Consider the following 24,834-nt stretch of genomic DNA (forward strand, 5'->3'; position numbering starts at 1 on the left):
AAGATGATGCCAAGTCATAATTTTTGTAATGTTTCAGTTTTAAAATAATTTCAAACATAACCAACATTAAAATTTGCTTCTTTTATGTTAAAGTGATAAAATGTCTACTACGTGGTCGATGAATTTTTTTTCATAGACTCTATTCTGTAATCAAGCATTTTACTTCCTGCCCAGTAACTTGGTCCTCTGGCAGAACAGCTGAGGTAATGCTAGCAGGAAACATCATCCGCCATGGGGCAGTCTGTACAGCTGGGACAGAGAGTTGTACCTCTTTCTTCACACACACTTGTCATTTTTTCCTTGATGGTTAGAATTAGGAAGCTTCTTACAGCTTTGGGACAACTTTGTTCACCTCACCATTTGCCTAGTTGGAAGAAGTGTGCAGCCCAGCAGACACGATAGTCAATCAGACTTAAAACCAGAGGCACTGAACACCTCAGGGGTCTCCAAAACACATCAGCTTCCTATGAATCACGAAGAGCTTCAGGAAATAGGTGCTGTACAGCATTTGCACTGAACAGAAAGTCCCCTAATGTTGTTAAGAATTCTAGATGCAGGTGATTTTTCTGCATAATTCACTGGGACTCCTATTCCATAATGAACTTTAAAACAAGAGTAATTGTAAGGAAAGCCACTCCACTGGTAGTGAAAAATTTGTTTTTTGAAAAATTCATATTGCTTTATCAATCTTCATATTTTTAGCTTACTCATTAGTTAATATCTTAGCAAAGTTGTTATTTTACCCTTGGTAGCTTCATTTTACCTAATAGCGTAAATGCAGTTGGGGCCAGCTCTAACTCGATTGCTATTTTAAAATACCTCAATATGCCACCTAACACACATATACACGTCTCTCAGTAGTCAGTTCTCATAGTCCTTCAAATGTATACTAATATACTGAGGCAATTAATCTGCTGCTTGATTCACTTCTTTCTTCTGGCTGCTGAACCATCCTTTATTTAGTGAGCTGTCGCCTTAGGACATCTCAGGGGCTGGGGTGGTGGGACCGGGGGAGCACCTGATTCACCTGACTTCTGCCTCTACCACCCATTGGCAGAAACCATTCACTCAAAAGGTGTTTGCCACATGGCATGTTAATTAATGTAGTAGCATCAGGAGCACGCCAAATTTTTGTAATCCTGTCTTTTACATGAATACATTTACAATTTTAGTTTGCGTTGACAGTAAAAAGGCAGTTTTATTGTGGTAAGACTAACTCACATTTTCAGCTCCAGGTAGCTCAAGGACCAGTGTGGTACCACTTCAACAGTTTTTGACTCAGCACTTAAAACCCCGCCACAGTGGAATATGCTACTGCAGGAGGTAATGAGCTCCCCCTTTATCAGAGATTTTCAAGCTTGTAAAAAAGATATGTAAATCAGATAACTTTACATTTATTTTCCCACTCAGTGACTATAGGCTTATTTGAAAATCACTGATTAATATGAATCTTTATCTAGCTCCTTTGATTAAGGTCCATTGCATTCCAAAACCTGCAAAAAATTGAGCAACTCTTTGCTCTGGGTCTGAAAATATGCACTAGTCAAAATTAGCTGGTTAGCACAAAACTTTCCTATTTTCTCTCTCATGATGACACAAGTGCTAATTTTTCCATTAATGCCAGCATAATTCTCTTAGGCTAGTTTTCTTTTTTTTGCTTGGGAGAACCTGGGGATGGTTAGTTATCTGCGTAGTTTATTGGATAACTCAGTTATTTTGTTTGCCTCTTTAGTCTGAAGTAAATAACTTTCTTCCCTTTTTGTCTTACTTTCCCATTTGGTTGTGCCCTTTCTTGTTTTGCTTACATGCCCCACATCTCATCTTATTGGAGAGGGATTCAGCTTTTGAAGCTTACTGATTGTCAAAGGAACCTACTTAGCACGTTCTTGCATTTGGCCTGGATTTGGTCGTTGTCTAGGTGCTGTCTAGGCAGACCTATTACTCATACCTTCTGTGGAATGTTCTGAGTATGTAAGTTTCCTGGCCTTTTTGGATTCTCTACAGAATGCTTGATGTTACATGTTAAAAATGATTTCTTGATACAGATAAAAATACACTGCTATAAAGTTTGTTAGGATGGAGTTAAGGTTTCTGAATTTGGATAAGTTTTGTAGTTTTACGTACAAATAATTTCATTTTTCCTTTTTTTCTCCCAAGACATGTCATGGATGCAAAAGGTAGGGAAAAGAATTGGTGACAGACATCTTACCACTGAAAGAGTGAATCAGGCCACAATCAAATGCCCTTCAGGTGGGACATGACACATAATCCACACACCTGCGCAAATCCTTTATTAAAGCAACAATCAAAATACAGGATGGAGCACATGGTTTTTTTGTTTTGCTACTATAACATCAACTTAAAAGTCATTTGTTTATATCTTTAAATTATTTTTTAAAAGTGAACATTTATAGCTCACAAAATCAACAGTTTGAAATTTCTGCCCAGATAAAGTTTTTCATCTTATTTTCCAATTTTAACAAAGGACATCCAGAACTAGAGATATAGCAAGCCAAACATAAGTACAAGCAAGCATCTTCTTCAACCCTAACTCACTGTAAGCAGCTCTATGGTATCTGACAGATACATTTGAAGCCTTTTATTACTGGTTAAATGAAATCAATTTATGCCAGAATATTCTTAGAACTATTTGTTTTCTATTTTTACATTCCCTAACAGCTTCATTTTTGATTGTGGTATTCTAAGTATTAGCCCCCTTAAAACTGGTATTTCTAAAAAATCTCGAAGATCAATATCATCCTCAGATGATACTTTCTTGTATAGCAGACACACACTCAGTCCTTTGGAAAACATATTAAGCAATTCTGTTTTGATTCCCCCCCACCACCATTGGTTTGTTTAATCCAAACCTGATTAATCACTGTAGAAACCCTAAAAAAGTCATTAGGAAAATGAACTTTGTTATCTACTGAGGGAGTTTTAAATGAATAAGTGAACGTCCAAATGACTAGTGTCTTGAAGGTATCAGGTGCTCAAAATATGTGTGCGAATATACAGTGAGATTTGGTAGTTTGAAAGAGTACCAGTAAATTGGTTTAAAAAGCAAGAATAGGAACAGGGATTATAATCTTAAGGGAATGCCAACCTATCTGTCAAGATAGGTACAGAATAGTAACTGAACTGTGCCGATTACAAAATAGAGTATCTGCAAGATAAGTTAAATGTCCCATTTTCTTCCCAAATGAAACACTGAGAGGAAGTCCCCTGTTAACAGAACCATAGGGGCTGCCGTTAAAGGAGTTTTAGCACTGACAGAACACTGTATTTCAACCTGTGACTAAGAGGTGTCTGATTTGCCTTTCTAAAACCGCATCTCCAGTGGCTGGGCCAGGCGTGTTTACAGTGAAGCTGATTCCTGTTGGCTGCACTACACCGAGAGGGGGCCTGCTCACGACATGCAAATACTCTTTGTGCCTTACATTTTCTTTGTGTGCTAAAGAGCTGAGCAGATCCTAGATCACCGATAAATAACAATCCAAGCATTAGACTTCAAACAGGTCATCAGTCCATTAAATAATTTACATAGCCATAGTTCAATTCAGTCTTTTCATCAAATTGCTTTCTTATCTCACCTTTGCCCTTCAAAGGGAAACATAAACAACACAGACTTCTACAGTTAAAAATGAAAGAAACAATAAAAAAGGTAAAGGAAGGAAGGAGATTCCAGAATCCGTTGTGTGGGATGTCGGGCCTTTTAGCCTTACTTTTGGGAGAAAAAAAAAAAAAAAGGAATGCTCACAAGCATCTGAGACAAATCATTCCGGATGTAATGGCACAATAATGCTTGGGATGGGTGAGAACATTCAGATATTTTTAGAGCAATTTCTATATGTTATATGTCACATTTGGTTCCTAGATTTTAGTCAAGTATTAGTATTTCTTTTTGCCGAGTATGATATACAAAAAGATGAGAACAGTAGATGTGCCCTAAAGATATGAAAATATAATATATAAAACAAAACCATTATAAATTACATAGATTTTCAGTATAAAATTGTTTTTTTTTCCATTTAGAATAAATACCGTCCAAGTTTACAGGTCATCAAAGTGAATTAAATATGCACACATATCTGAATCATTTTCAGAATTTCAAGAAAAAAAGTTGTTAGAGATATGACTCAGAAACCAGAAGCTGTTTGATATTGAGAATGACTACATAAGACCCAAAGGACATGGCTTGGGATTTAGTGTTAAGCTTTTAAAACTGCCCAAATGAGCCTGATGTGCATGCGCGCACACAAACACACACACCTACAGCCATACTTCTATGCATTTCTATGAAGCTGAACAGTTTATCTTTGAAAAATCAGCTGAAAGTCACGAGGTCTTTCTGCATTTTATATTCTAGAGGAGAGCCTTTCTCATTTCATAAAGAAGCTGTAAGATGGGACAGGAAGAGCACAGAATTTCTGGAAGGAGAAATCTCCATTGTAAGCCAACCTCCTTTTAGGTTGGCTATTATATCAAGAGCTTTTTGATGCCTCAGAAGGTAAAAGTTTGGAAAATCTATATAATAATCTCCCCAGTCTTAAGAAGCTAAAACCAATCTGAAACATTCTTTGGTCTACACATTTCTGCTCCCGCTTCATAAAAAATCTGCTGATTTTACATTTTTAAATCCTAATCAATGTCTAGATAGAACTGATGCCTTCTCCTGTAATTTCCATGTGGAAATCTGCACATGGGTCTGGGTGGAATGAGAACTGAACAAAATGGGGAAAAGTTTACACGCTATCACAAAATGAGCTTAAATCTCTGTTACTGTTTTGGGCAAACAGATCCATCCTAAGAATTTGCTGACCTCCACAGCAACTGGACAATGTTTATATTCTGAGAGTTGGAGGTAAAGCTGTTCCGCAACCCAAATACATAAAATCCTAGCCCAGAGAGCCCACTGGGAGTCATCGTTACTCCTGACTGCTGGACTAGTAGTTGCTTTCCGTGACGACCCAAGACACTTCTAACTAGATGCCAGCAGTTCCTTCCTGGCTAAGTGATGTCTGACCAAACTCCAGGTCTTATCAGATTGCCTTCCACACGAATTATCTATGAATGAAGAAGCCCAGCAGGCCACCCCTAAAGCCAAACCCACTGCCCTCAGGCTGCAGAGCTAGACACATTCATTGTAAAATCGGAACCTCAAAAGCAACCGATCTCCTGTATCCATTTTTGCTCCCAATGTTGTTTGTCTCTTGCAGTGGGGACCATGCCATCTTGGGAAATTACAAACTTTCTAGAAAGCAATAAATGTCTGAGCTAGAAGGGATCCTGTGACTCATCAGGCACAACCCCCATATTCTGCAGGTGAAAAAGATGAAACCCTGGAGAGGGAAAAGGAGTTGTCCAAGGTCACTTATCCAGATAGTGACAGAGTGAGGACTACACATCTGGGTCTGCTCTCTCTCTTTACACCAACGTGGCCCGTGTAACCTCCAATGTCATGATCCCATCCACTTGATGTGGCTACGACCCTTACGACAACTTTAAGGTTCTAAGTGAAAATGAAATACCACTCATTCTCACCACGATTAAATTTCAACTACAGAAGTGGTCCTAATGATGTTTTGGGAGAGAAGATCCACAACTTGCTTAAAATGCTATGATTATTTGAAATTGATCCTCTTTGAGTAAGTCATGCAGCATAAACAACGTGAGCTGAACCCAGAGAGAAAAGTGAAAATCTGTTAAGTAACTGGAAAGAGAGCAAGCATGATGATATTGGTTTGGTTCTGTGAGAGTGAGACCATTTAGATGGTACTCAGAGCCCATCTAGTCTGCCCCCTCTAACAGATAAGGAAACTGAGACCCAGACCTGCCCAAAGCCAGGCAGCTGATTATTGGCACAGTCAGGTAAAGTATTGGCCTTTGCATAGACTGACTTTTTCTTCTTTCCATAACATCATTCAGTCTCGCGTATAACTGCTTTCTTGTGAGACTAAAAAATAATTCCACAATCTGGCATGAAATTTGATGGCACAGTTCCCTAGGTCATTGTTCTAACCTTTCACTCTCCCCTTCAAGACCAACGAGTTAGCTCTGTGGTTTACAAAAGCGGACCTGGTTACACGGCTTCCCAGATCTTTCTTTTGCTGCCCCAAATCCAGTGTTTGAGTCACCCAACAGCGTATGTCCCTGCAAGCCCTTCTGGGAAGCCAATACTCTACAACCTGCAGGGATTCATCAAATGCCTCTGTCTTTGGAAGCAATATATTTTCCAGATAAAGAATCCGTTTTTGTTTGTAGGATGATGTGACTTAACCATAAAAAGAGCAGTTTTCACGGGTAATATGGGTATATTCAACCTTTTACAATCTCCCTCCATACTTCAGTTGAGCTCACCAAAAGGCTCTCAGAATTGGACAGGTAAACACATTTTTATTTGGCTCTTAAAGTGCTATTCCTGGGCAAAGGTTTTTCTCAGTTTCACAATAGCAGCTTCACTGGAAACAAAAAAAAAAGTAATGTATGAAAATAGGCTTGGGAAGTGACAAAAATAATGAGCGTAGTAACTACTCTGGAACATTACAACTGACTTGTAGATATCAGCCCTGGTACTAGTGACTGATACCAAAGCCTCTGAGGTACATGTTCGAGGGAAAAATAAGGACAAAGTGGCTAAGAGGACTAAACCGGAAAGAGCAATTAGTATTACTATAACAACAGCAACTACTCCATTTTAAAGGAACAGTGACAGGAATAAAAACTGAGAAGAAAGTGCAACAAACCCATGTACGTGCATTTGCTATCGTAGCAGACCTATATATATATATTTTTTTTTTTTTTTTTAAAGGAAAAGCAATGCAGTGTGCATTGGACAGGGCTCTTGACCTCAGAATATCTTACAGTAATATTCTCTTTGCCAAAAGGGCATCACCCATTAAGGTATTTGGCAGAGAAGAGCCTCTAAAATTCGTATCACGTGGACAGACGCCTTCTGTCCAGTATTATCAATTCTGCACCCTGATGCTTCTCACATCCTTTTCTACTGGGGAAATTCCAGTCACATAATAAACTGCACTCAGGTGTTTCCCCTTTGAAAATGGCATCACTCCTACCTAAGGGATGAGAGTCTCCTGGTAAGGCTTAGCGGCAAGTGCGTACTACATCTGCACTACGAGGAGCAGCCCCTGATTTTCTTGATATGCATAGCTTTTCATAGTTGATATTAGACATGGCTTTCATAAATAATGCAGGTGTTTCTGTCATGCCCCACCGCTGGCTCTGTAGTTTCCAGGTGAGCTGGTGGCAGGACCCTATCCAATACCTCAACAGGCGTTGGCTCTTCAGATGTTAGCTCTGTGGATGTTATATCTGTAGAAGGCTCTGCAGTTTCTGGGGAATGTTCAGCGGACGGTTCTGTCTCCTCTTCATCTTTGACTTCAAACTGTACACCCTCTGGGTCATTCCCGTGATCTTTTTTGGACTGCGAGTGCACAGACACCTTGATGGCAATTTGCTGGGGCTGCTCGTGCAGCGATGAGGCATCCGAGTCTGCGGTGGGCGAGTCACTTCTCTTCAGGGAGTTTGGGATTGTGTAAACCTCATCCCTGTCTGAGGCCTCCTGGCCTTCTGGAGTATGCCGCACAAAATTCTGCCCCTGCTCCTCCAGCCCAACCACTTCCATGATTTCCTCCATGATAGTCCTACAGTTCATAATGAGGGGAGGCAGAGGCACACTCCTGGCAAGCTCTTCGATATAGCGGGCAAACTCCATGGTTTTGAACTGGGTGACTTTGGCAAGCTCTAGAGTTTTGGCTGAGGTGATGATGGGGATCCGCTTGGCAATCTCAAATGCCTTTTGCAGCTTCTCTGCGCCTTCTGTCCTAAAGAACTCGTTGATGGCTTTCTCGGTCTTCTTCAGGTGGCTGCTCATCATGCACAGGCGGGTGATGTTGAGGATCATGACAACGGTGAAGGCCACAAGGCAGACGACCATGTAGTAGACGCCCATGTCTCCAGAGGTAAAGATGACTCTCAGGGTCACCGTGTTGTTCACAGTGCCATGGATGTTAGAAGCAACACATGTGTATTTACCTCGGTCTGAAAAAGACACCTTGGTGATGTTCAGGAGGCCGCTGTCGTGCATCTGCCATTTTCCTGTTGGAAGGAAGAGTGGAGAATTCAACCAAGGACATATGGGTCCCATCAAAGTGTCTACAAACTCTCACGTTACTAAAAGCATCTCTTATTACTACAACTACTGCTTCTGTTACTACGAATGATAATGACAATGGACATTTACTGTGTGCCAGACAGTGACACATACTCATTTCATCTTCACAACAGTTCTGTGAGGTAGGTACTAATACCAGCTCCATTTCACAGGATGAAGAAACTAAGGCACAGTTAGATTAGACCACCTTCCCAAGGTCACCGGTTTGGAAGGAGTAGAGCTAGTAGATGAACTCAAGCTCAAAAGACTACACCCTTAACCCCCAAACCGTACTATGGAATTCCACAGCCTTGTGAGAAATAGGAAAAATAAACCATCTGGAAAATCCTGTGCTCTTATTAAAGAATTCCATAAACATAGCATCTGGTTTTCTAACCCGCCTGTGAGCATGACTCTGTTGGATATATGTTCACTGGGGAGTTTAATGCTTCTCAGAATATAAAGTATTTTAGGATCAATGTAAAATCTGGAGTAAGTCAATTAAATTATAATTGTTTACCTGGATTTTTCATATTTGAGGTTGGAGTTATGCTTGTATGACCTCAGTTAATTAAAACATAACCTGTCATTAATTTTGAAAATTTACAAGGAATTGTTTATAGTACTTAAAAGTTACAAGCTAACAATGTGAACATTCAGAGGCTGGATATGAATTACTATCAATTTGTCTTAGCCTTGCAAATAAATTATAGACCATCAAGTTGAAAAGAAGCCTCACATGATCGACAATGCCTGTTGGTAAGTGCAGTTTCCTTCTCTGGCCTGGAAAGGATCTAGTGTTGCTCTGGCAATGAGGTTCTGAATCAGGAGAAGCTCTTTAGTTGGAATTGATTCTTAGTCTGCCTGCGTACCCACACGTCAGAAGACCCCTGGGAAACACGATATGACGTTTGGCTTCCAGGTATTGGGTCTGAGCCTTTCTGAAACCCTACCACCTCCCTATATTGTCCTACAGAGAAAGGAGGGTCCAGATCAGGCCCCCTTGGAAGTTCTGAGGAGAAGGCAGGCAGATATTTCCCCATAAAAGCATTCCAACTCCCTAAGCCAACTGGAGGAACCTCTCCTGAGAGATGGGGTAATTTAACATGTAGTTTCCCTTTTCAGCATCTATTATTGACTTGTATTTTTTTCTTGTTTCTTCCCCCTCTGACAGTGACTTTTCATTCTATTTAAAAGTCTGATATTTCCCAAAAGCAACAAGCAACATGTTCCCCTCCCCACGTTTTTTTAAATTTGTGAGCACCTAAGTGACTACAGTCTCAAGGGACTATGGAAGGAGGCAACAGAGGGCCTTCTTTTTTCCAGCATCTTCTGCTCCAAGGAACATTCTTAAGAAAGCTAGACGGAGCAGCGAGGTGCCTTCTGGGGGCCTACAGTTTCTCCTCCATGCTAGCCATGCTGGATCTGGCAGGACACCTCTCGTCGATGCTGTCCTATCACTTTGCTTTCTGAAAGAACATCTGTGGAGAGTGGTTCCTGGTGTCCCTGAGTAACCCTTTTCTAACAATTCAGCCAGTGTATTTTCCCCAAGAGTAGAAAACACTGGTTTGGAAAATCTAGTGAATTTTCAGTTTCTTGTGACCGTGTCTTAACAGACAAACCTAAGCACCCAGTCTGTGAAACGGTGTCTCATTCAGAGTGGGCTGGGGCAAACCTTCCACCCCCTTCGTTCCCTCAACATGGATTTTGATACTTCAGCTGCAGATCTATCCAAATATGCAAGGGAAATTATCCATTGACTTTCTTAAAATTTACATGTTTCATGAAAGTGGACGACAGCAGACATAGGAAAAAAGCTCTAGTTGATTGAAAGCTTATTATGGATATGCAAGGTATTTGGTTCCAAAGAATTACAGACTATACTCGTAGTAGTTTCTCAAATTTACCTTCCTTCTTTTGTTGGAAAATATAACAGAGAATAGGATGGAAGAGGGTGAGGTGAGGTTATTTGTATGGGGAATGCTTAGGGTCAAACTGTCACCTCCTAACCACCCATGGCCACTCCTTTTATGGAGGAATTACCTCCAAAGTAGTCAGAACCTGGGTGTAGGAGAAGAAAAGCAGACAAGAACACTAAACTAAGGCAGGCATCCAATGGTACTATAAACAGCTTTCTCCTCATACCTATTAAGAATTACAGTGATAGCTGTATTCTAATTGCTATGGGTCGCAAGCAGGTCTTTGGTAGCCAACACACACACACACATACACACACACACACACTCACTTCTAAAGATTACAGTATCAGAAGAGCTAAGATACCAACCTCAAAAGTGATGTACATCTGTATCATTTTTTTTTTAAAGGCTGATACTAAGACTACAGATTTCCTCTCAGTCTCAGCTTGACCTTTGATTAGTGGAAAATAAAGCTTTCTGCATGTTCTACTACCATTTGCAGCCCTGAAAACTAGGAAGATGGCACAAATGGCACCTTGAGGGTCCTCCCACATCTTCGGGCCCAGGCTCATGAAGAATCTCCATATGGAACCCAGCAGCTGGGATCATCCTGAGAACATTTTCTCTGCTGCACACTGCCATTCACCTCAGTCTATAAATACCTTGTCCTGAGACTCATTCTGGAAGGGTCCTGACTTTGGCTTTAACTTTAAAGAAACAAAAATAACCCACAATGACTGTCACAGGAAACCATCAGGGCTATACATGGAGTGGGGATACAGTGCTGTTCTCGTGTATTTAAGATGGTAATTGAGTGGGAATCTCAAACTTATGTGTTGAATTTTCAATAAGTTGCATCACTTCAGCACAAATAAAAACCTAAAATGTCAGTAGTTGATGCCAAGTCGGTTCTACATGCAATGACTTTGGAGGAAAGAAAGAGCCGGATGTTTAACCATGACTTTCTGAATATATTACCAAAGATGATGTGCAAAATGTCTCTCTAACGCCCTTGCCAGTGGTTCACTTATTCAAGTCCTGCGCCTTGCTCAGATGGTGGCTCCTTGCTTGGAAAGCCCGTCCCCCACCTCCTCTGGTCTGGCTGTGGTCCTGTAAGGGGACCCTCACCTGAAGGCTTCACGCTAAAATACTGCCACACGCAGTAGGAGAAGGGCTGCTGGAGTCTGCTCTGCTGGAGACCAGAGTTTGCCCAGGAATCTGTCACAGTCTCCCCAAGAAACTCCAGGCACAAGAACCACATGTGAAAATCTGCCACGTGCGAACAGAAGTAGTGTGGTGACAATCTCTCCTTTGCAGAGAGAAAAGCTGACAGATGTTATTTCTCAGCTGTACTGCGCTGCGTATATTATGCGGCACACACACAAAAAAGCTGACATTTTTAGAAGGGCAGTGATCTTTTTTTAATCTTGCTCACGCATTTAGTCAACAAATATTATTGAGTAAATTGCATTTGCACCAGGTTCCACGCTAGACTATGCAAATACAGAGATGAGTAAGACAAGATCCCCGACTGAGAAAACCATCCAGCCCAACGAGGGCACAGACTACTACAAACAACTGTGGATCACTTGGCAAAGGCGCTGGCCCAGGGCAGTGGGATGGAGCACCAGCTTCTTAGTGAGGCATGGGGCCCCAGGCCGGGGTGAGGGTGGGCTGGAGGGTGCAGGCAGGAAGGGGATGCTGGGAGCCTACGAGTAAAAAGGGGAAGCCAGACAGTGCTGCTCCAGCCGACAAACCGACAAACAGTGTCTAACACCAAGAGAAGGGCTAGGGTGGAGACAGGGCTGAGAGGAATGCAGGGTCAGAATGTTTTTTTTTTTTTTTTTTTTAATTTATTTATTTGACAGAGAGAGACACAGCGAGAGAGGGAACACAAGCAGGGGGAGTGGGAGAGGGAGAAGCAGGCTTCCCGCGGAGCAGGGAGCCCGATGCGGGGCTCGATCCCAGGACCCTGGGACCATGACCTGAGCCGGAGGCAGACGCTCAACGACTGAGCCACCCAGGCGCCCCTGCAGGGTCAGAATGTTAAAGAGCTTCGTATTTATCCTGTGGGAGAACAGGAACCCCTCACCCTGCAGGACTTCCCCCTGACAAGCCAGCCTTATTTCATTTCTTAGAGCTGCCACAGGACCTTCCTATGTGCTTCCTCTCTGACTGGAAAGCTCTCCTCCCTCCACTCCAAGCCCTTACCTCACACATTCTTAGCCCAGTTTAGATACCACCTCATGTCTCATCGCGCTCCCTGAGAAGGCCTTCTCAGACCCCCAATTAAACCAGTGCAGAAAATCATTAAGTCCAGAAGCAGATGCCAGGAAGCATGGGAATTTAAAAAAAAGGAAGATATTTCAAATCAGAGGGAAAGAATATTGGGATAATTGACGATTCACTTAAAAGAAAATAAAGTTACACCCCTATTTTATGTGATACATAAACATAAATTCCAAGTATTTGGAAGATCTATAAAAGTATAAAATTAATAGAGGATATAAAAACATTTTCACAAACTGGGGATAGGAAGGCCTTTTTAAGCATTTCAAGAATCCCAGAAACTGTAATGGAAAACATTGATGGATCAGATTTCTCTGAAATTAAAGTTGTTACACTACAAAATATATCATACTAAGTAAAATTAAAAGCAAATGACAGAGTGGAAGAAAACTTTGAATATTTGACAATGCTGAATAAGTATAAAACATAAAGAACTCCTATAAATCAAAACAAATAACCCAAAAGAAAAAAATGGGGAAAAGGTATGAACAGATAGGTCACAGAAAAAAGAAATACAAATAGTGTCTAACTATAAAAATCACTAATGATTACATTACAATGGAATTCAAAGAGATTAAAGTAATTTTTAAAAAGGTAACTTTTTAAACTTTCAGAGTGCCAGGAAAAGCGGGGAGGCACAGATTAGACAGGATGCTGAGAGAATGGGGAAAGGGATGCTCACACACACTGCAGGTGGGAGTTGGGCTGGTAAAACCTTTGGGAGGTTGATATGGAGACATCTGACAAAAATTCAGAATGAATGTAATCTATGACCCACTTTTAGATTTCTTGAAACTCTTCAAATCAGACAAGCCTAAATTGACTGGAAAAATATTAATGAATGTAAGAAAATCAAGGTAACAACAACAACAAAAATCTCCTTTTCAAGATTGTTTTTCTCCAAGGAACATAGTTCCAGAGCTTTCCTCCCCTGCCAACATTCCCTGGGAGAAGCCGTAACTTCGGTCCCAACCCAGGAAGGTGGCTGACCTGGTACCACTGTTACCACTGTGCTCACCGTGGAGCACAAAAACATGCCGGGGGAAGTCGCTCTAGAAAGTACAATGTCGGGGCGCCTGGGTGGCTCAGTTGGTTAAGCGACTGCCTTCGGCTCAGGTCATGATCCTGGAGTCCCAGGATCGAGTTCCGCATCGGGTTCCCTGCTCGGCAGGGAGTCTGCTTCTCCCTCTGACCCTCCCCCCTCTCATGTGCTCTCTCTCTCTCAAATAAATAAATAAAAATCTTTAAAAAAAAAAGAAAGTACAATGTCATGTCACTACGACAGTGTCGGGTAGACCGTCCGGTAATGAGAGAAGCAGATCAATGGCATCATATGGCTACGGTCAAACCTATAGGAGTTACTGTGGCTCAGTGTCTAGCCACTGAATGGCACCAGATCAGAGTTATGGCTCATGCAACTTCTGACCACATTATTGCTGTAGAGAAATAAGCAGCATCCATATACCTTCTGGAACTAAAGAACCACAAAGAAAGTGAGAGCACAACCTACAAAGATACTGTTTAAATACAGCTTCCTTCAAACACCATGTCCACTACAGTCCTAAATTTCTCCAGTTTTTCCTGAGGATCATGGAGCATTAGACATTAACAATTACACCCAAATACTAAGCTCTTAGAATTTCCCCCAAATTACTTATTCGACGATAAGGATTTCTTTTTCTTTGGTGGTATCTTTCTGTGAATGTGGAAACAAGCTGATGTATGGTTTGTCTGTCTCCCCAGTCAGTGGTATGAAAAGACTAAAGCTCTCTTCACAATCCCATTTAGATACTGAGGCTCTCGAGCCTTACATGCCCATGCTTTTTAAAGAGGAGGGTTCAACGGGCCAAAATAAGTAGGTTACTTTCTTGAGACCAACTTTAAACATTTTTATGTGGTAAGAGTTCCAAGAAATGTTATGTGAACATAAATGGAGTACTAGGTTCACTGGAATGAGTAACACATTGAATCGACACTCTTTATAAATAAGACCAAAATGCACGTGTGGGTAGGTGCCTATAACACATGGCACCTTCAGACCCTGATCTAACCCAAAGAAGCACTCCTCAGCTAACTAAAGGATCGTTCCAAAGTAGATCTTCAGGTCAGTTGTTTGAACCCATTATGTATTTTCCCTCAAAAGTGGTTTAATTTATTTTGGTTCACTGAGCCTCTGAAGAGGTCTCTTGGGAGGACTGGGGCAGGAAGGGGGGGCACACAAGAGCCCTCGAAGCCTGCGGTGTTTATAACCAGTCTTTGCCGTGGCTTCAAGGAGCTGTCACCTACTGCAGAAGCCCTGCAACAGGTGCAGCCATGCAGTGCTAAATTTGTTTTCAGTTATGTTTTGTAAAAAGGCGTGGATCCTTTCTCTTCATCGGTCTATATTCCACATATTGGACAAGAAGTGCCATGTGTTATAGGCACCTACCCACACGTGCATTTTGGTCTTATTTATAAAGAGTGTCGATTCAATGTGTTACTCATTCCAGTGAACCTAGTACTCCATTTATGTTCACATAAACATTTCTTGGAACTCTTACCACATAAAAATGTTTAAAGTTTCTCAACTTTGACACCACTGACATTTTGTGCCCAATAATTCTTTGTAGGGGCCTATCCTGTGCATTACAGGACGCTTAGCAGCATTCCTTCCTTCTGCCCACCAGATGCCAGTAGCATCATCTCCCCCTTCCTTTCCCTCCTCCCCCAAGTTATGACAACTGAAAAATATCTCCAGACTTTGCCAAATGGCCTCTGGGTGGAAAACAGGCCCCCGCTGAGAACCACTGGGTTAGGCAAATGTAAAGTTTATCTTGTGCATCATATGCTTAGTAATCTGCACGTCTGCTGCCTTCTCAGAGATAGAAGCGTTATTGGCTATCATTGGGCCCATTTGTACCCAAGAGTGATGTTGGGGCAAGGGGAAGCCTCTGATGGAGGAAGAGGGTTCCAAACCTGCTATCATAGCAGTCATGACATTGTTTTGAAATTTCCAATAACTTTTAAGGGACATACAATTTTTTTATATCAATTACGTTTTTAAGGCTGAGAAACTGAGCTAGAGAATAAGAAATCACCCAGAAAATTATTTCCTGTTTTTTCAAAAACACACTGGGTTATGAAACAGAGATGTAAGCACTTGGATTCTATGCCTGTGACAACACAGGGCAGTATTACCAATAACAGTGACAGCAGGTGCCCTTTATGGACAGCTTGGTGTGCTCCAGGTAACTATCCAAAACATTTCATACACAATAGTTTGTTCAAGCCTCTCAGCCCCACCTGCTAGTAAAAAAGGATGGTCTCTATTTTACAGATACAAAAAACTGTGGCTCAGGGAAGTTGAGGCACTTGCTCAAAGAAAGCCTCTTTGTGATGCTTCTGAATTTCCCACCATATGTTCGTAATTGCATCAATCTTGTTTTAGGCCTTTGATAAGCTGATTTTTCATCTCAGATATTTAATCTACCAAAAGAAGAATTCAGCAATCACATTTCCAGAAGTTAATGCACTACTTCGTGCCAATCTTAGAGGCAAAGGATAATTTACCTTGAAGGTGGGGATGGATCTCCTTTTATCTACATGTAGTAAGTAGGGAGGTCAGACGCTTTGGTCTGCAAACTGGGCTGGCACAGCGTCTAGTCCCTTGCAGAAGTAGTTAATAAGCATTTCACAGTCTACTCAAAAAATTTGAAAAGTGAAGATAAAAACAATGGAGTGACGTGAAGTAAATGCAAAATTTATAACCATGAATTCCAGTTGTGACAACTGTGAACTCTGTGCAGTTCAGCTCAGTTTACTCTGTGCAGGTTTATTTTCAAAGCTCGTTCTATCGTTCTTAATTATTTTTGGTGAAAGAATGCGGCAAGGGTATGGAGAACAAGCCCACGGGAAAGTCTCAAACCTAACTTGAAGGAAGACTTTTTTTTTTTTTTTTTTTTTAAAGATTTTATTTATTTATTTGACAGAGAGAGACATAGCGAGAGCAGGAACACAAGCCGGGGGAGTGGGAGAGGGAGAAGCAGGCTTCCCGCAGAGCAGGGAGCCCGATGTGGGGCTCCAACCCAGGACCCTGGGATCATGACCTGAGCCGAAGGCAGACGCTTAACGACTGAGCCACCCAGGCGCCCGAAGGAAGACTTTCAAACATAATCGCTAACAAGCCAGATGTGTTTACCAAGGCCAATGCCAGCTGACTTTCTTGAAATGCTTGTTATTTGTCATCTGATAAAGGTGCTAATAATGTGCATTTCCATGGCTTAAAGTTGGAGCAAGAAGGCATGGCACAAATACACTGGGTAATTCGTACCTGAAATAACTGGGACTTCTTTCATAATACCTGCTGACAACTATCTATTTCTACTCACCTCTAGCAGAAGGAAAATGGAAAACAGTGCAGTGTGTGGCCATTTGTGGTTATGCATGGTACTCGAATTCTGAGTTATTTCTGTAATGTGGTTGGTAGACCACCCCCAACATGTCCTTCGGTGAACTACCAAGAAAAAAAATAAATAAATAAAAGAAAGTCCTCCTCCAGAAATAGATTCCACATTAGCCTCTCCTGATCCTGCGGACTCCAAGTAACAAGCACCACGGAAGCAAGGCAAAGCAGCTGCCGCTCTGGCCAGTGACAGGAGACAGCCCCATTCTTTCTAGGACTGGCAGCGAGCTCACTTCTTCAGCATAACCAAGAAACGAAACTGTTCCTTTCCACACTAATGGTGGTGTGCTCCTGGATTCTGATGACGTCCGTGTGTGCGTGCACGCTCACGCATGCCATGTGCACACTTCCTAACACTGTGACTGTGATATGGGTGATCACCATGCACTTTCTATCCTGGAAGTCTTCTCTCCTTCGCTCCGTCTGGGTTAGATGCTCTTCAGCGGTTTTTGCCTACCAAGGCCTAGAGGGTGAGCAGATGCTGGTCGGGCAGAAAGGGAAAATACACACTTGCTTGGCCACACTCTGGTTGTGCAATATCCTCTCTATTCACCTGGTTCCTCGTCTGTAGGCATGAGGATTAGTAACATCTACCCGTCATGCTTACTGTAAGGATTAGAAATAATATCTGAAACTTGGTACGGGGGGCTTAATCAGTGGTGGGGATTGTTAATGAAAATTGCATTAATTTTGTTAGTTTGGTTTTCACAGTAGTCTATTGTATCTAGGTAATGTTCTGGGATATTAGCATCATTTTTCATACTATATTCAATTACGTTTTTGTTGAGTTATAAATGAAACACTGCTCCATTTAAACTCCTAGACTATCAGCCTGAAAACTGAAATTTTTGTCCATGGTTATAATATGGGCATTTTCCCCATCAGAAAGGAAGAGTTAAAGACTTATGGGTCCTCTAATAGGCCATCTGAGCACTAAAATTCTAGTATTCCATGAAGAGGAGTCTCATTTCTGCTATTTCTTACGTCTTGCTTAGTTGTTCGGTGCAGTGTTTTGTGTATTACCCTGTGTTACTTATGTTCGGAGGTTACTATTATTATGCATCGTAACACAAAAGCTGAGCTGGAACATCAAGTACTAGTATCGTGAGTTCTTTTTAAAAATCGGCAGTGCATCTTCCTTATGAGGTTTAAAAACAGCTAACTGGCTGATGGAGAGCTGGTTTCTGATGGAGCAGGTGTCTGCAGCAAAGGTTTTCAGTGGCTCCCCCTGCTTCCGGGGTCCCGGGACAGGCTGCTACTATAGGGTCACCTGAGCACCGGCAGAACAAAGGGAAAGTGAGCCGTGTGGGGCTTTGCTCTAGTCCACCTTCCCAGGACACAGACAGAGAAGGCAAGATGCAGCATATGCTTGCCGGACTGAATTAATAGCGAGAAGGACCTTTTCAATGGAGGCAACACGTGATCTCTCTGAAGGCGAAAGGTACCACCTCAGGAATGCACTCAGAATGTTGTGCCTGAAATTCAGGCCCCAGCGCTGTCAGGTTCCCATGGTTTTCTTCCTCTCTAGGACTCAGGGGTTCAGTGCCCCAGCCCCAGCTCCTGGGCACCAGACATAACCTGGGCTTCAGTGTCCACGTGAAAGGTAGATTCAGGTCTGGAGTCCTCGCTCCCCTCACTTCAGTTACCTTGTTATTCCTCGCAGTGGCCCAGCCTGCGGAGAGATCTGATGAGGTACAGGGACTTGAGAGTGTATATGTTACCACGGTTACTGCCCCCCTGCACAAGTGTGATATCACTTCCTTTTGCCTGTGAGTCTGGGAGGAAGGAATGGGAGGAATGGAAGCCAGTTGTGGGCTAAGGGGTGGTGGTGTCTCATCTTCTCAGCGTCAGTAGTGAAGGTTCTAGTCATAGACACTTAATAACAGTAGGACCTTGGGAAAACATGCGTAAAAGAGGGATTTGGATTACACTGTCTCTAAGTCCCATCCAATTTAAAAATTCTATGGCCTCATAATTTTACTTGGTGGGGAAAGAGTTCTGCTCTCCTAGGTTAAACCGACAGACACACATGTGATATGTAACATACAGTATTTTCATTAAGGGAAGAAGCTTTGTCATACTGTACATCCTTGAATGGCTAACCAAAAGCAGTGTAATGAGAGCACTACAAGGAAACCCCACATCCCAGGGAGCTGGACTGCTAGCGCCTCAACCGTGAGGAACACAGCTGGGAACCGGAAGTATGTAATTGCAAGAAAACTCCATTCACTCAGCTCCTGAGGAGACATAAGGCATTAGCCTCTACTCTTTTTCAGAGTACAGAAGATGAAATGAGGGAAAGAGATTAAAAATGTAGGTTTTCTTGGAGCAGAAACACTCTGGGGATTACTCATTGGTCAAAGGGCTGTGGGATGGGAAGTACAATATGAATGAAAGGTGATAGAAACTAATAAGCCGCTACTTCAGAACAATGGTCTTTTTACTTCCCTACTTCACACAGTAAATGCTTCAGAAAGCCCGGTAACTCCTTCAGGTCAATTAGAGCAGGCTTGGGTTTTTAGACAAGTACCTCTCCCATCTAAAACAAGAAATGTACTGATTCCCAATGACCCAACAAATCCTCTCTTTTTGGCTGGAGGCTTTCCTGAAGCAAGCTTGGTGCTTAGGTAGGTGATTCACACTTTTTGGCCAGAAATACACTCATTAAAAACCAAACATTCCCCGATTGCCACATGTTATTTCTTGCTCGTGAATCCTCCCTCCCTCTTGGCCTCAGCTGCAACAGACAATCTAGAAACTTCAGCCAGGTCTTCAGGAGCACAGAGCCATCTCTAGTCGGTGCCTGACAACCTTGCACAGAGACTTCTTTTAAGAAGTGTGGTCCTTAAATCCACAGTCAATGAATTAACCATTTAACCATAAACAACTGCTATATTGTTAACTGGAGCCAGCTCCCCTGAAACAAAACTCCCTTATAAATGGAACGTATACTAATGGAAAATCCACTTTACATTTGTCCCTGTAACATTTTGTATGCATTATACTACAAAATTCCAAGAGGCCTTTTAAGAGACTTTTATGTTTGCCCTTTGTCTTCTGAGTCGAAGAGTGAAAACTATGAATTAATTACTGCTTCGAATCCTTAAGGATATATATTTCTCTCTCTTGCCTTAGCAAAGAAGACAGAATGAGATCTTTAAATGACTTGAATAAGAGCAACTAACATTCTCAGTGTGGCTTCCAGAGTCTGTGTTTGTATTTTATGACATTTGACACAACTTGAAAGCCTACCTCCTCCTCGCTCCTTCTCCTCGTCTTCTTTCAGCAGCTTGCCAACGGAATTATACCACTTGAATTGTGGATCGGGGATGCCATAAACACTACAATTAATCAAGGCACTGTTCCCTTCCTTGACTATGATATGGTCAGTTCTGGCAATGATTACAGGCACAGAGCCCAAGACCACGTCAGTGCCATTTAAAGTGCTATTAGTCACACTCTTAGCAGTCGCTAGAGTGGATACTAGGATTAAAAAGGGCACAGTAGGTAGAAAGCACACAGGTAGATGGTTCTTTAATCGATCCATCTTCTTTGCTTGCTCTATAAGGCAACAGAGATGGTTTGCCAATGGAATCTTCTATCGGACAACACGCTGTTCAGAGCAGGCCATGGGACAAACCTGTCCTGGATCCATAGAGCTGGTTCTTGATTAAGAACCTGTTAAAAAAAAAATCCACACACACATAAATATTAGCATTCATACTTTAACAATATTATTTATAAAATGTTAGAAACCCAGCTAAAATACACACCTATATAATTTTTAAACACACAAACTAGATGTTCGGAATGTTAAATTACATTTTTCACAGAAATCATAACAATACAATTTTGTTATTTTTGCTGTTGAAACATATAGCTTAGTAGGAACAAATATATACTTTGTATGTTAAATTTATATCACATGACTTTAGAGAGTTCCAAAACCCGTTCAGGCTTCCTTCATTTAGCATGATAAGGTCTCCTTCTACCCTGTCACCTGTTGCTATTGCAGATGACCTGACTGTTCACCTGGGGTCCTTCTTCATCCCTTCTCTTTCCTTCCAGTTGATTTCAGTGGTCACACCTTGAGTGCTGCCAGCATTTGGAAGCACTCCACCGGAATCAGTCTGGCATTCTCCTCACTCCCCATTATGGCTTCTAGATATGCCTTCCCCCCGTTTCCAGCAACCGCCCATGCTCCTTTGAGCTTGATACCATCTAGCTCTCTCTGCTCCATGTAATTGCTACCTATCAACTAGTGATCACTCACTGAATTGCCTGGTTTCAGTCTTCATCTGTCTCCTGGAGGCAGGGGGACATCAGTATGAATGGGGTGACACTGTGGTGGCTGTGCTTACAAAGATCTAACCTTCACCTACATCTCTATCCTCCATTTCATCCATGAACCACAGAGCCACACGCTGCACCTCTCATCTCTCCACATTCTCAATTCCGAAGTGCCGAGGAGTTCTGAAGTTCTACCATCTTTAACTGCACCTCACCATTCTTCCAGATCTCTTACTCCCCTCGCTGAACTTTCTAGCCCTTCTATTTCCCTCAGTCTCTATCTCTGCCCCCCGCCAGACCTGCATGCTCCACTTCTGTCTCAGTCTAGACCCAATGACGTGGACCACAGTCCCTGCTATCCTCACCCCCTGCCCTTCTGCCACAGCTACTCTGCCAGTATACAACCATGATCAAGCTGATCACTTGTCATCCTGGTGCCTGCACCCAGGAGGCTGGAGCACCTACTGGAGAGAATCATACAACCATGTCATTACTGCCAAACTAAAGGAACCATCTCACCCTAGCCAGGCCCTCGGTGACATCTGGTGATCTGTGTATCAGTGCTGAGTTCGTTCAGTAGCCTTTTCCCAAGATGCCTATAGACACCTTAAGGTTTTGAATCGAGCACCTTAGCCCAGTGGTATCCTTACCTTTCTCAAAAGACTGCTTTCTCCTACTAGGTTGTGTAGGCATGAATTCCTACTTTCCCACCTTTTGGAAAGAATCCTCTGCGTCTTATCCTAACTCCCTCCCCCCCCCACCCCCCCACCCCCCGCCACTCACTCCTCAAACGACTACATTCTGTATTTGGCCTGCTCTTTACTGAAACAGCTCTTGCTCAAGTCACCAGTCACTCTGAGTTGCCAAGTTTTCAGTCTTTCTCTTGCCAGATTTCCGTGGCAAGTGCCACTATAGTGAGCAAAGTTGCTTCCCCGGCTTCCACACTCTGCTCCTCCTAACTGCTCTCATTATTCTTTACTGGTTCCTCTTCTTCTTTCCAGTCCTTACAAGGCAGTTAACCCCTAGAGTTTCATCACTGGCCCTCTTCTCTTTTCAGCTCTTACCAAAGTTCCATTTCCATGCCTTTATTTAATAACTCTCAAATCCATGTCCTCAGTCCTGACTCCGTCCTGACTTTCTGACTGGTATTACCAACTGTCCAGTAAACAGCTTTAGGAGGATGTTTTGCAGGTAACTCAAAATTAACATCCCAAGCCAAACTCATCTGCTAACTATGCTACATTTCCCTCATCCCCTTCTGTCAGTTCAGGGCACCATCATTAGCTCAGGTATGCATGGATAGAATCCTCGATTCCACTATGACCCTTGGCCCCTCAGAATGTACGTGGCTACAGGTTGCTGATTCCATCTCTTGATAAATATTGCTTGGATTGTTCCACCCCTTGTGTCCTCTGAGTGAGCCTCAGCTTAGCCTCCCTATCTTTTCCTTACCAGAAATGGTGGGCTCGCCTTCTGTATCATCTGCCTGCCTTCAGTCTTACCCCAGATCCCAATCCAATCCCTATAACCATTCTGCAACACAATTTCTGTGGTGCCATTTCTTTACTTAGCAACCTTCAGTGTTTCTGCACTATGTTATAGAATCGGAATTCCTTACCCTTTTTATTACTTTATTATATTAATTTTTTAATAATTATTGAACATCAACTATTAGGCAGACATTATTGTAGGTCCTAAAGATAGAACAGTAGACAAGACAGACCTTTCCTGTTATGTGGATATTATATTCTCATGGGGAAAAACAGACAATAAATAAATACCACGTAAATAAGAATTTCAGCTAATGATGCATGCTTTGGAAAACACACCATGATGTACTCAAATACTGAGTTAGGTAATCAGGGAGAACTTCACTGAGGAGGTGGGAACTTCACCAAGGAGGTGGCCCCTGAGCTGAAGCCTCTTTAGGAATCAGCCACACCTAGATCTGGGAGAAGAGCATTCCAGGAAGAACAACAAAAGCAAACAGAGGAGTGGACAGGTCCAGATCACCTAGGACTTTGTAGGACAGAGCAAAGGAGTTTGGATTTACCTAACGTTCACTGGAAAATTTTAGCAAAGGGGTGACAGGATATGATTTCTTTTTTAAAATCAACTTTACAGGGCACCTGGGTGGCTCAGTCATTAAGCGTCTGCCTTCAGCTCAGGTCATGATCCCAGGGTCCTGGGATCGAGCCCCGCATCGGGCTCCCTGCTCCACTGGAAGCCTGCTTCTCCCTCTCCCACCCACCCTGCTTGTGTTCCCTCTCTCTCTCTCTGTCAAATAAATAAATAAAATCTTTAAAAAAATAAAATAAAATAAAATAAAATCAACTTTACTGTGGTATAATTTACAAACGATAAAATGTGCCCATTTTAGGTATACATTGTAGTGGGCTTTGACAGATGTATGTAACTACGTAACTACCACAATAAACAAAATATGGAATGTTTCCATTATCACCAAAAGTTCCCTTGTGCCCCATGTTTTTACTGATCCATTCCAGTATTTGCTGTGTGTATATGTATGGCATGAGGTAAGGGCTGAAGTTCATTTCTCCCCCATATGGATAGCCATTTGTTTCAGCACCATTTCTAAAAAAAAAGACTGTCATTTCTTCCATGGATTGTCTTGCCTTCTTGTCAAAAACAGTGAGTCTACTTCTAAACTGCATTCTGTTCCTCTAATGTGTATGTCTATCCTTGGGCCTGTCCCACACTAACCGTTCTGTCTGCCTCATTCCTCTTGGCATTCTTAGTGTCTGAAGTTGCCCCTGACAGTAAGTTATTGAATAAATGAATCTCTCTCCAAAGGCAGAAATAATTATTCCAGTTCGGTAGACAATGAAACTGAAGAGGTAAATAAATCAGGGGTGGTAAATTAGCTTCAGAGCATACATTTCTTCAGTGGGGAAGACAAAGAGTTTTCTTAGTGCTGTGGACTTCCACACTCCCCCGTGGACGCGAGGGCCTTCCTGCGCCAGGAAGGCCAACACATTTTTCCGCCAGCAGGAATCGTGGTCTATGGGAGATAGCACAGGCTGCAACCGCATGACACATACCCTTTGTGAGTTTGTAAATGTTTCCTTGGCTAACTTGTGGTTTCCTTTGAACAGGGAAGTTGTAAAGCTGACCTATTCAGTACAGAATGGTTGTTCAGAGCACGGCCTCAGGTTACAGGTAGACTGGGCCAGGGCCCGGGATCTAACCACCCTCACTGGCTATGTGTTTCTGGCCAAGAACTCACCAAGTACAGGACAATTACAAGGACTCATGATCAAATGTACATAACGTACTTACTAAACACTCAGCTTGAGAAACAAGAATTGCCAGCCTAACGTATAAAGTAGCCTTTGCTGAAATTACGCTTCTCGAGTTGATTTTTATTATAGCATTTAAAAGACCTACCTTGTTTTTGGTCTTGTCTAAGACATTATTGACTGCCCTCCCACCAGCACCGGAAGTAATTACAAAGGATTTTCAGCGCTGGCTCCTTTTGCAGGGACTCGAGTCTGAAAATACATGAGCTGCCCCTCTGGGCAGACCCTGAACTGAGCCTCCTGAGGACAGCATCTGGGGTCACTCCTCTCTGACGCCCTGACGCCCACACCAGAGCCAATGCCTGACTAAATAGCTTGGGGGAGAATGACAGACAAGACAACGTAATGACAGACAAGACAACGTAATGACAGACAAGACAACGTACGAGGTAGGTTCTAATG

At 42.4% G+C, this 24,834-nt stretch overlaps 1 protein-coding gene across 4 annotated transcripts in view; it reads right to left on the reverse strand.

The window, feature by feature from the left end:
• Window positions 1-2,273: 2,273 nt before the first annotated feature.
• MFAP3L (microfibril associated protein 3 like) overlaps window positions 2,274-24,834 on the reverse strand; it is a 39,736-nt gene continuing 17,175 nt past the window's right edge. The window contains exons 1-3 of one of the 4 annotated variants that reach the window (XM_081811019.1): window positions 20,075-20,215; window positions 16,749-16,873; window positions 2,274-8,118 (exon numbers count right to left, since the gene is read on the reverse strand). In XM_081811019.1, the coding sequence (XP_081667145.1) occupies window positions 7,187-8,118; window positions 16,749-16,791 (975 nt within the window). In that variant the 5' untranslated portion in view covers window positions 16,792-16,873; window positions 20,075-20,215 and the 3' untranslated portion in view covers window positions 2,274-7,186. Of the gene's footprint in view, window positions 8,119-16,748; window positions 16,874-18,400; window positions 18,476-20,074; window positions 20,501-24,834 lie in introns of those variants that run through there. The other 3 variants (XM_081811023.1, XM_081811013.1, XM_081811026.1) reach the window with 3 other exon arrangements.

This window comes from Leptonychotes weddellii, chromosome 2 (genome assembly GCF_054177405.1).
Source record: "Leptonychotes weddellii isolate Sample4059 chromosome 2, ASM5417740v2, whole genome shotgun sequence".
In the NCBI taxonomy this organism is placed as follows: domain Eukaryota; kingdom Metazoa; phylum Chordata; class Mammalia; order Carnivora; family Phocidae; genus Leptonychotes; species Leptonychotes weddellii.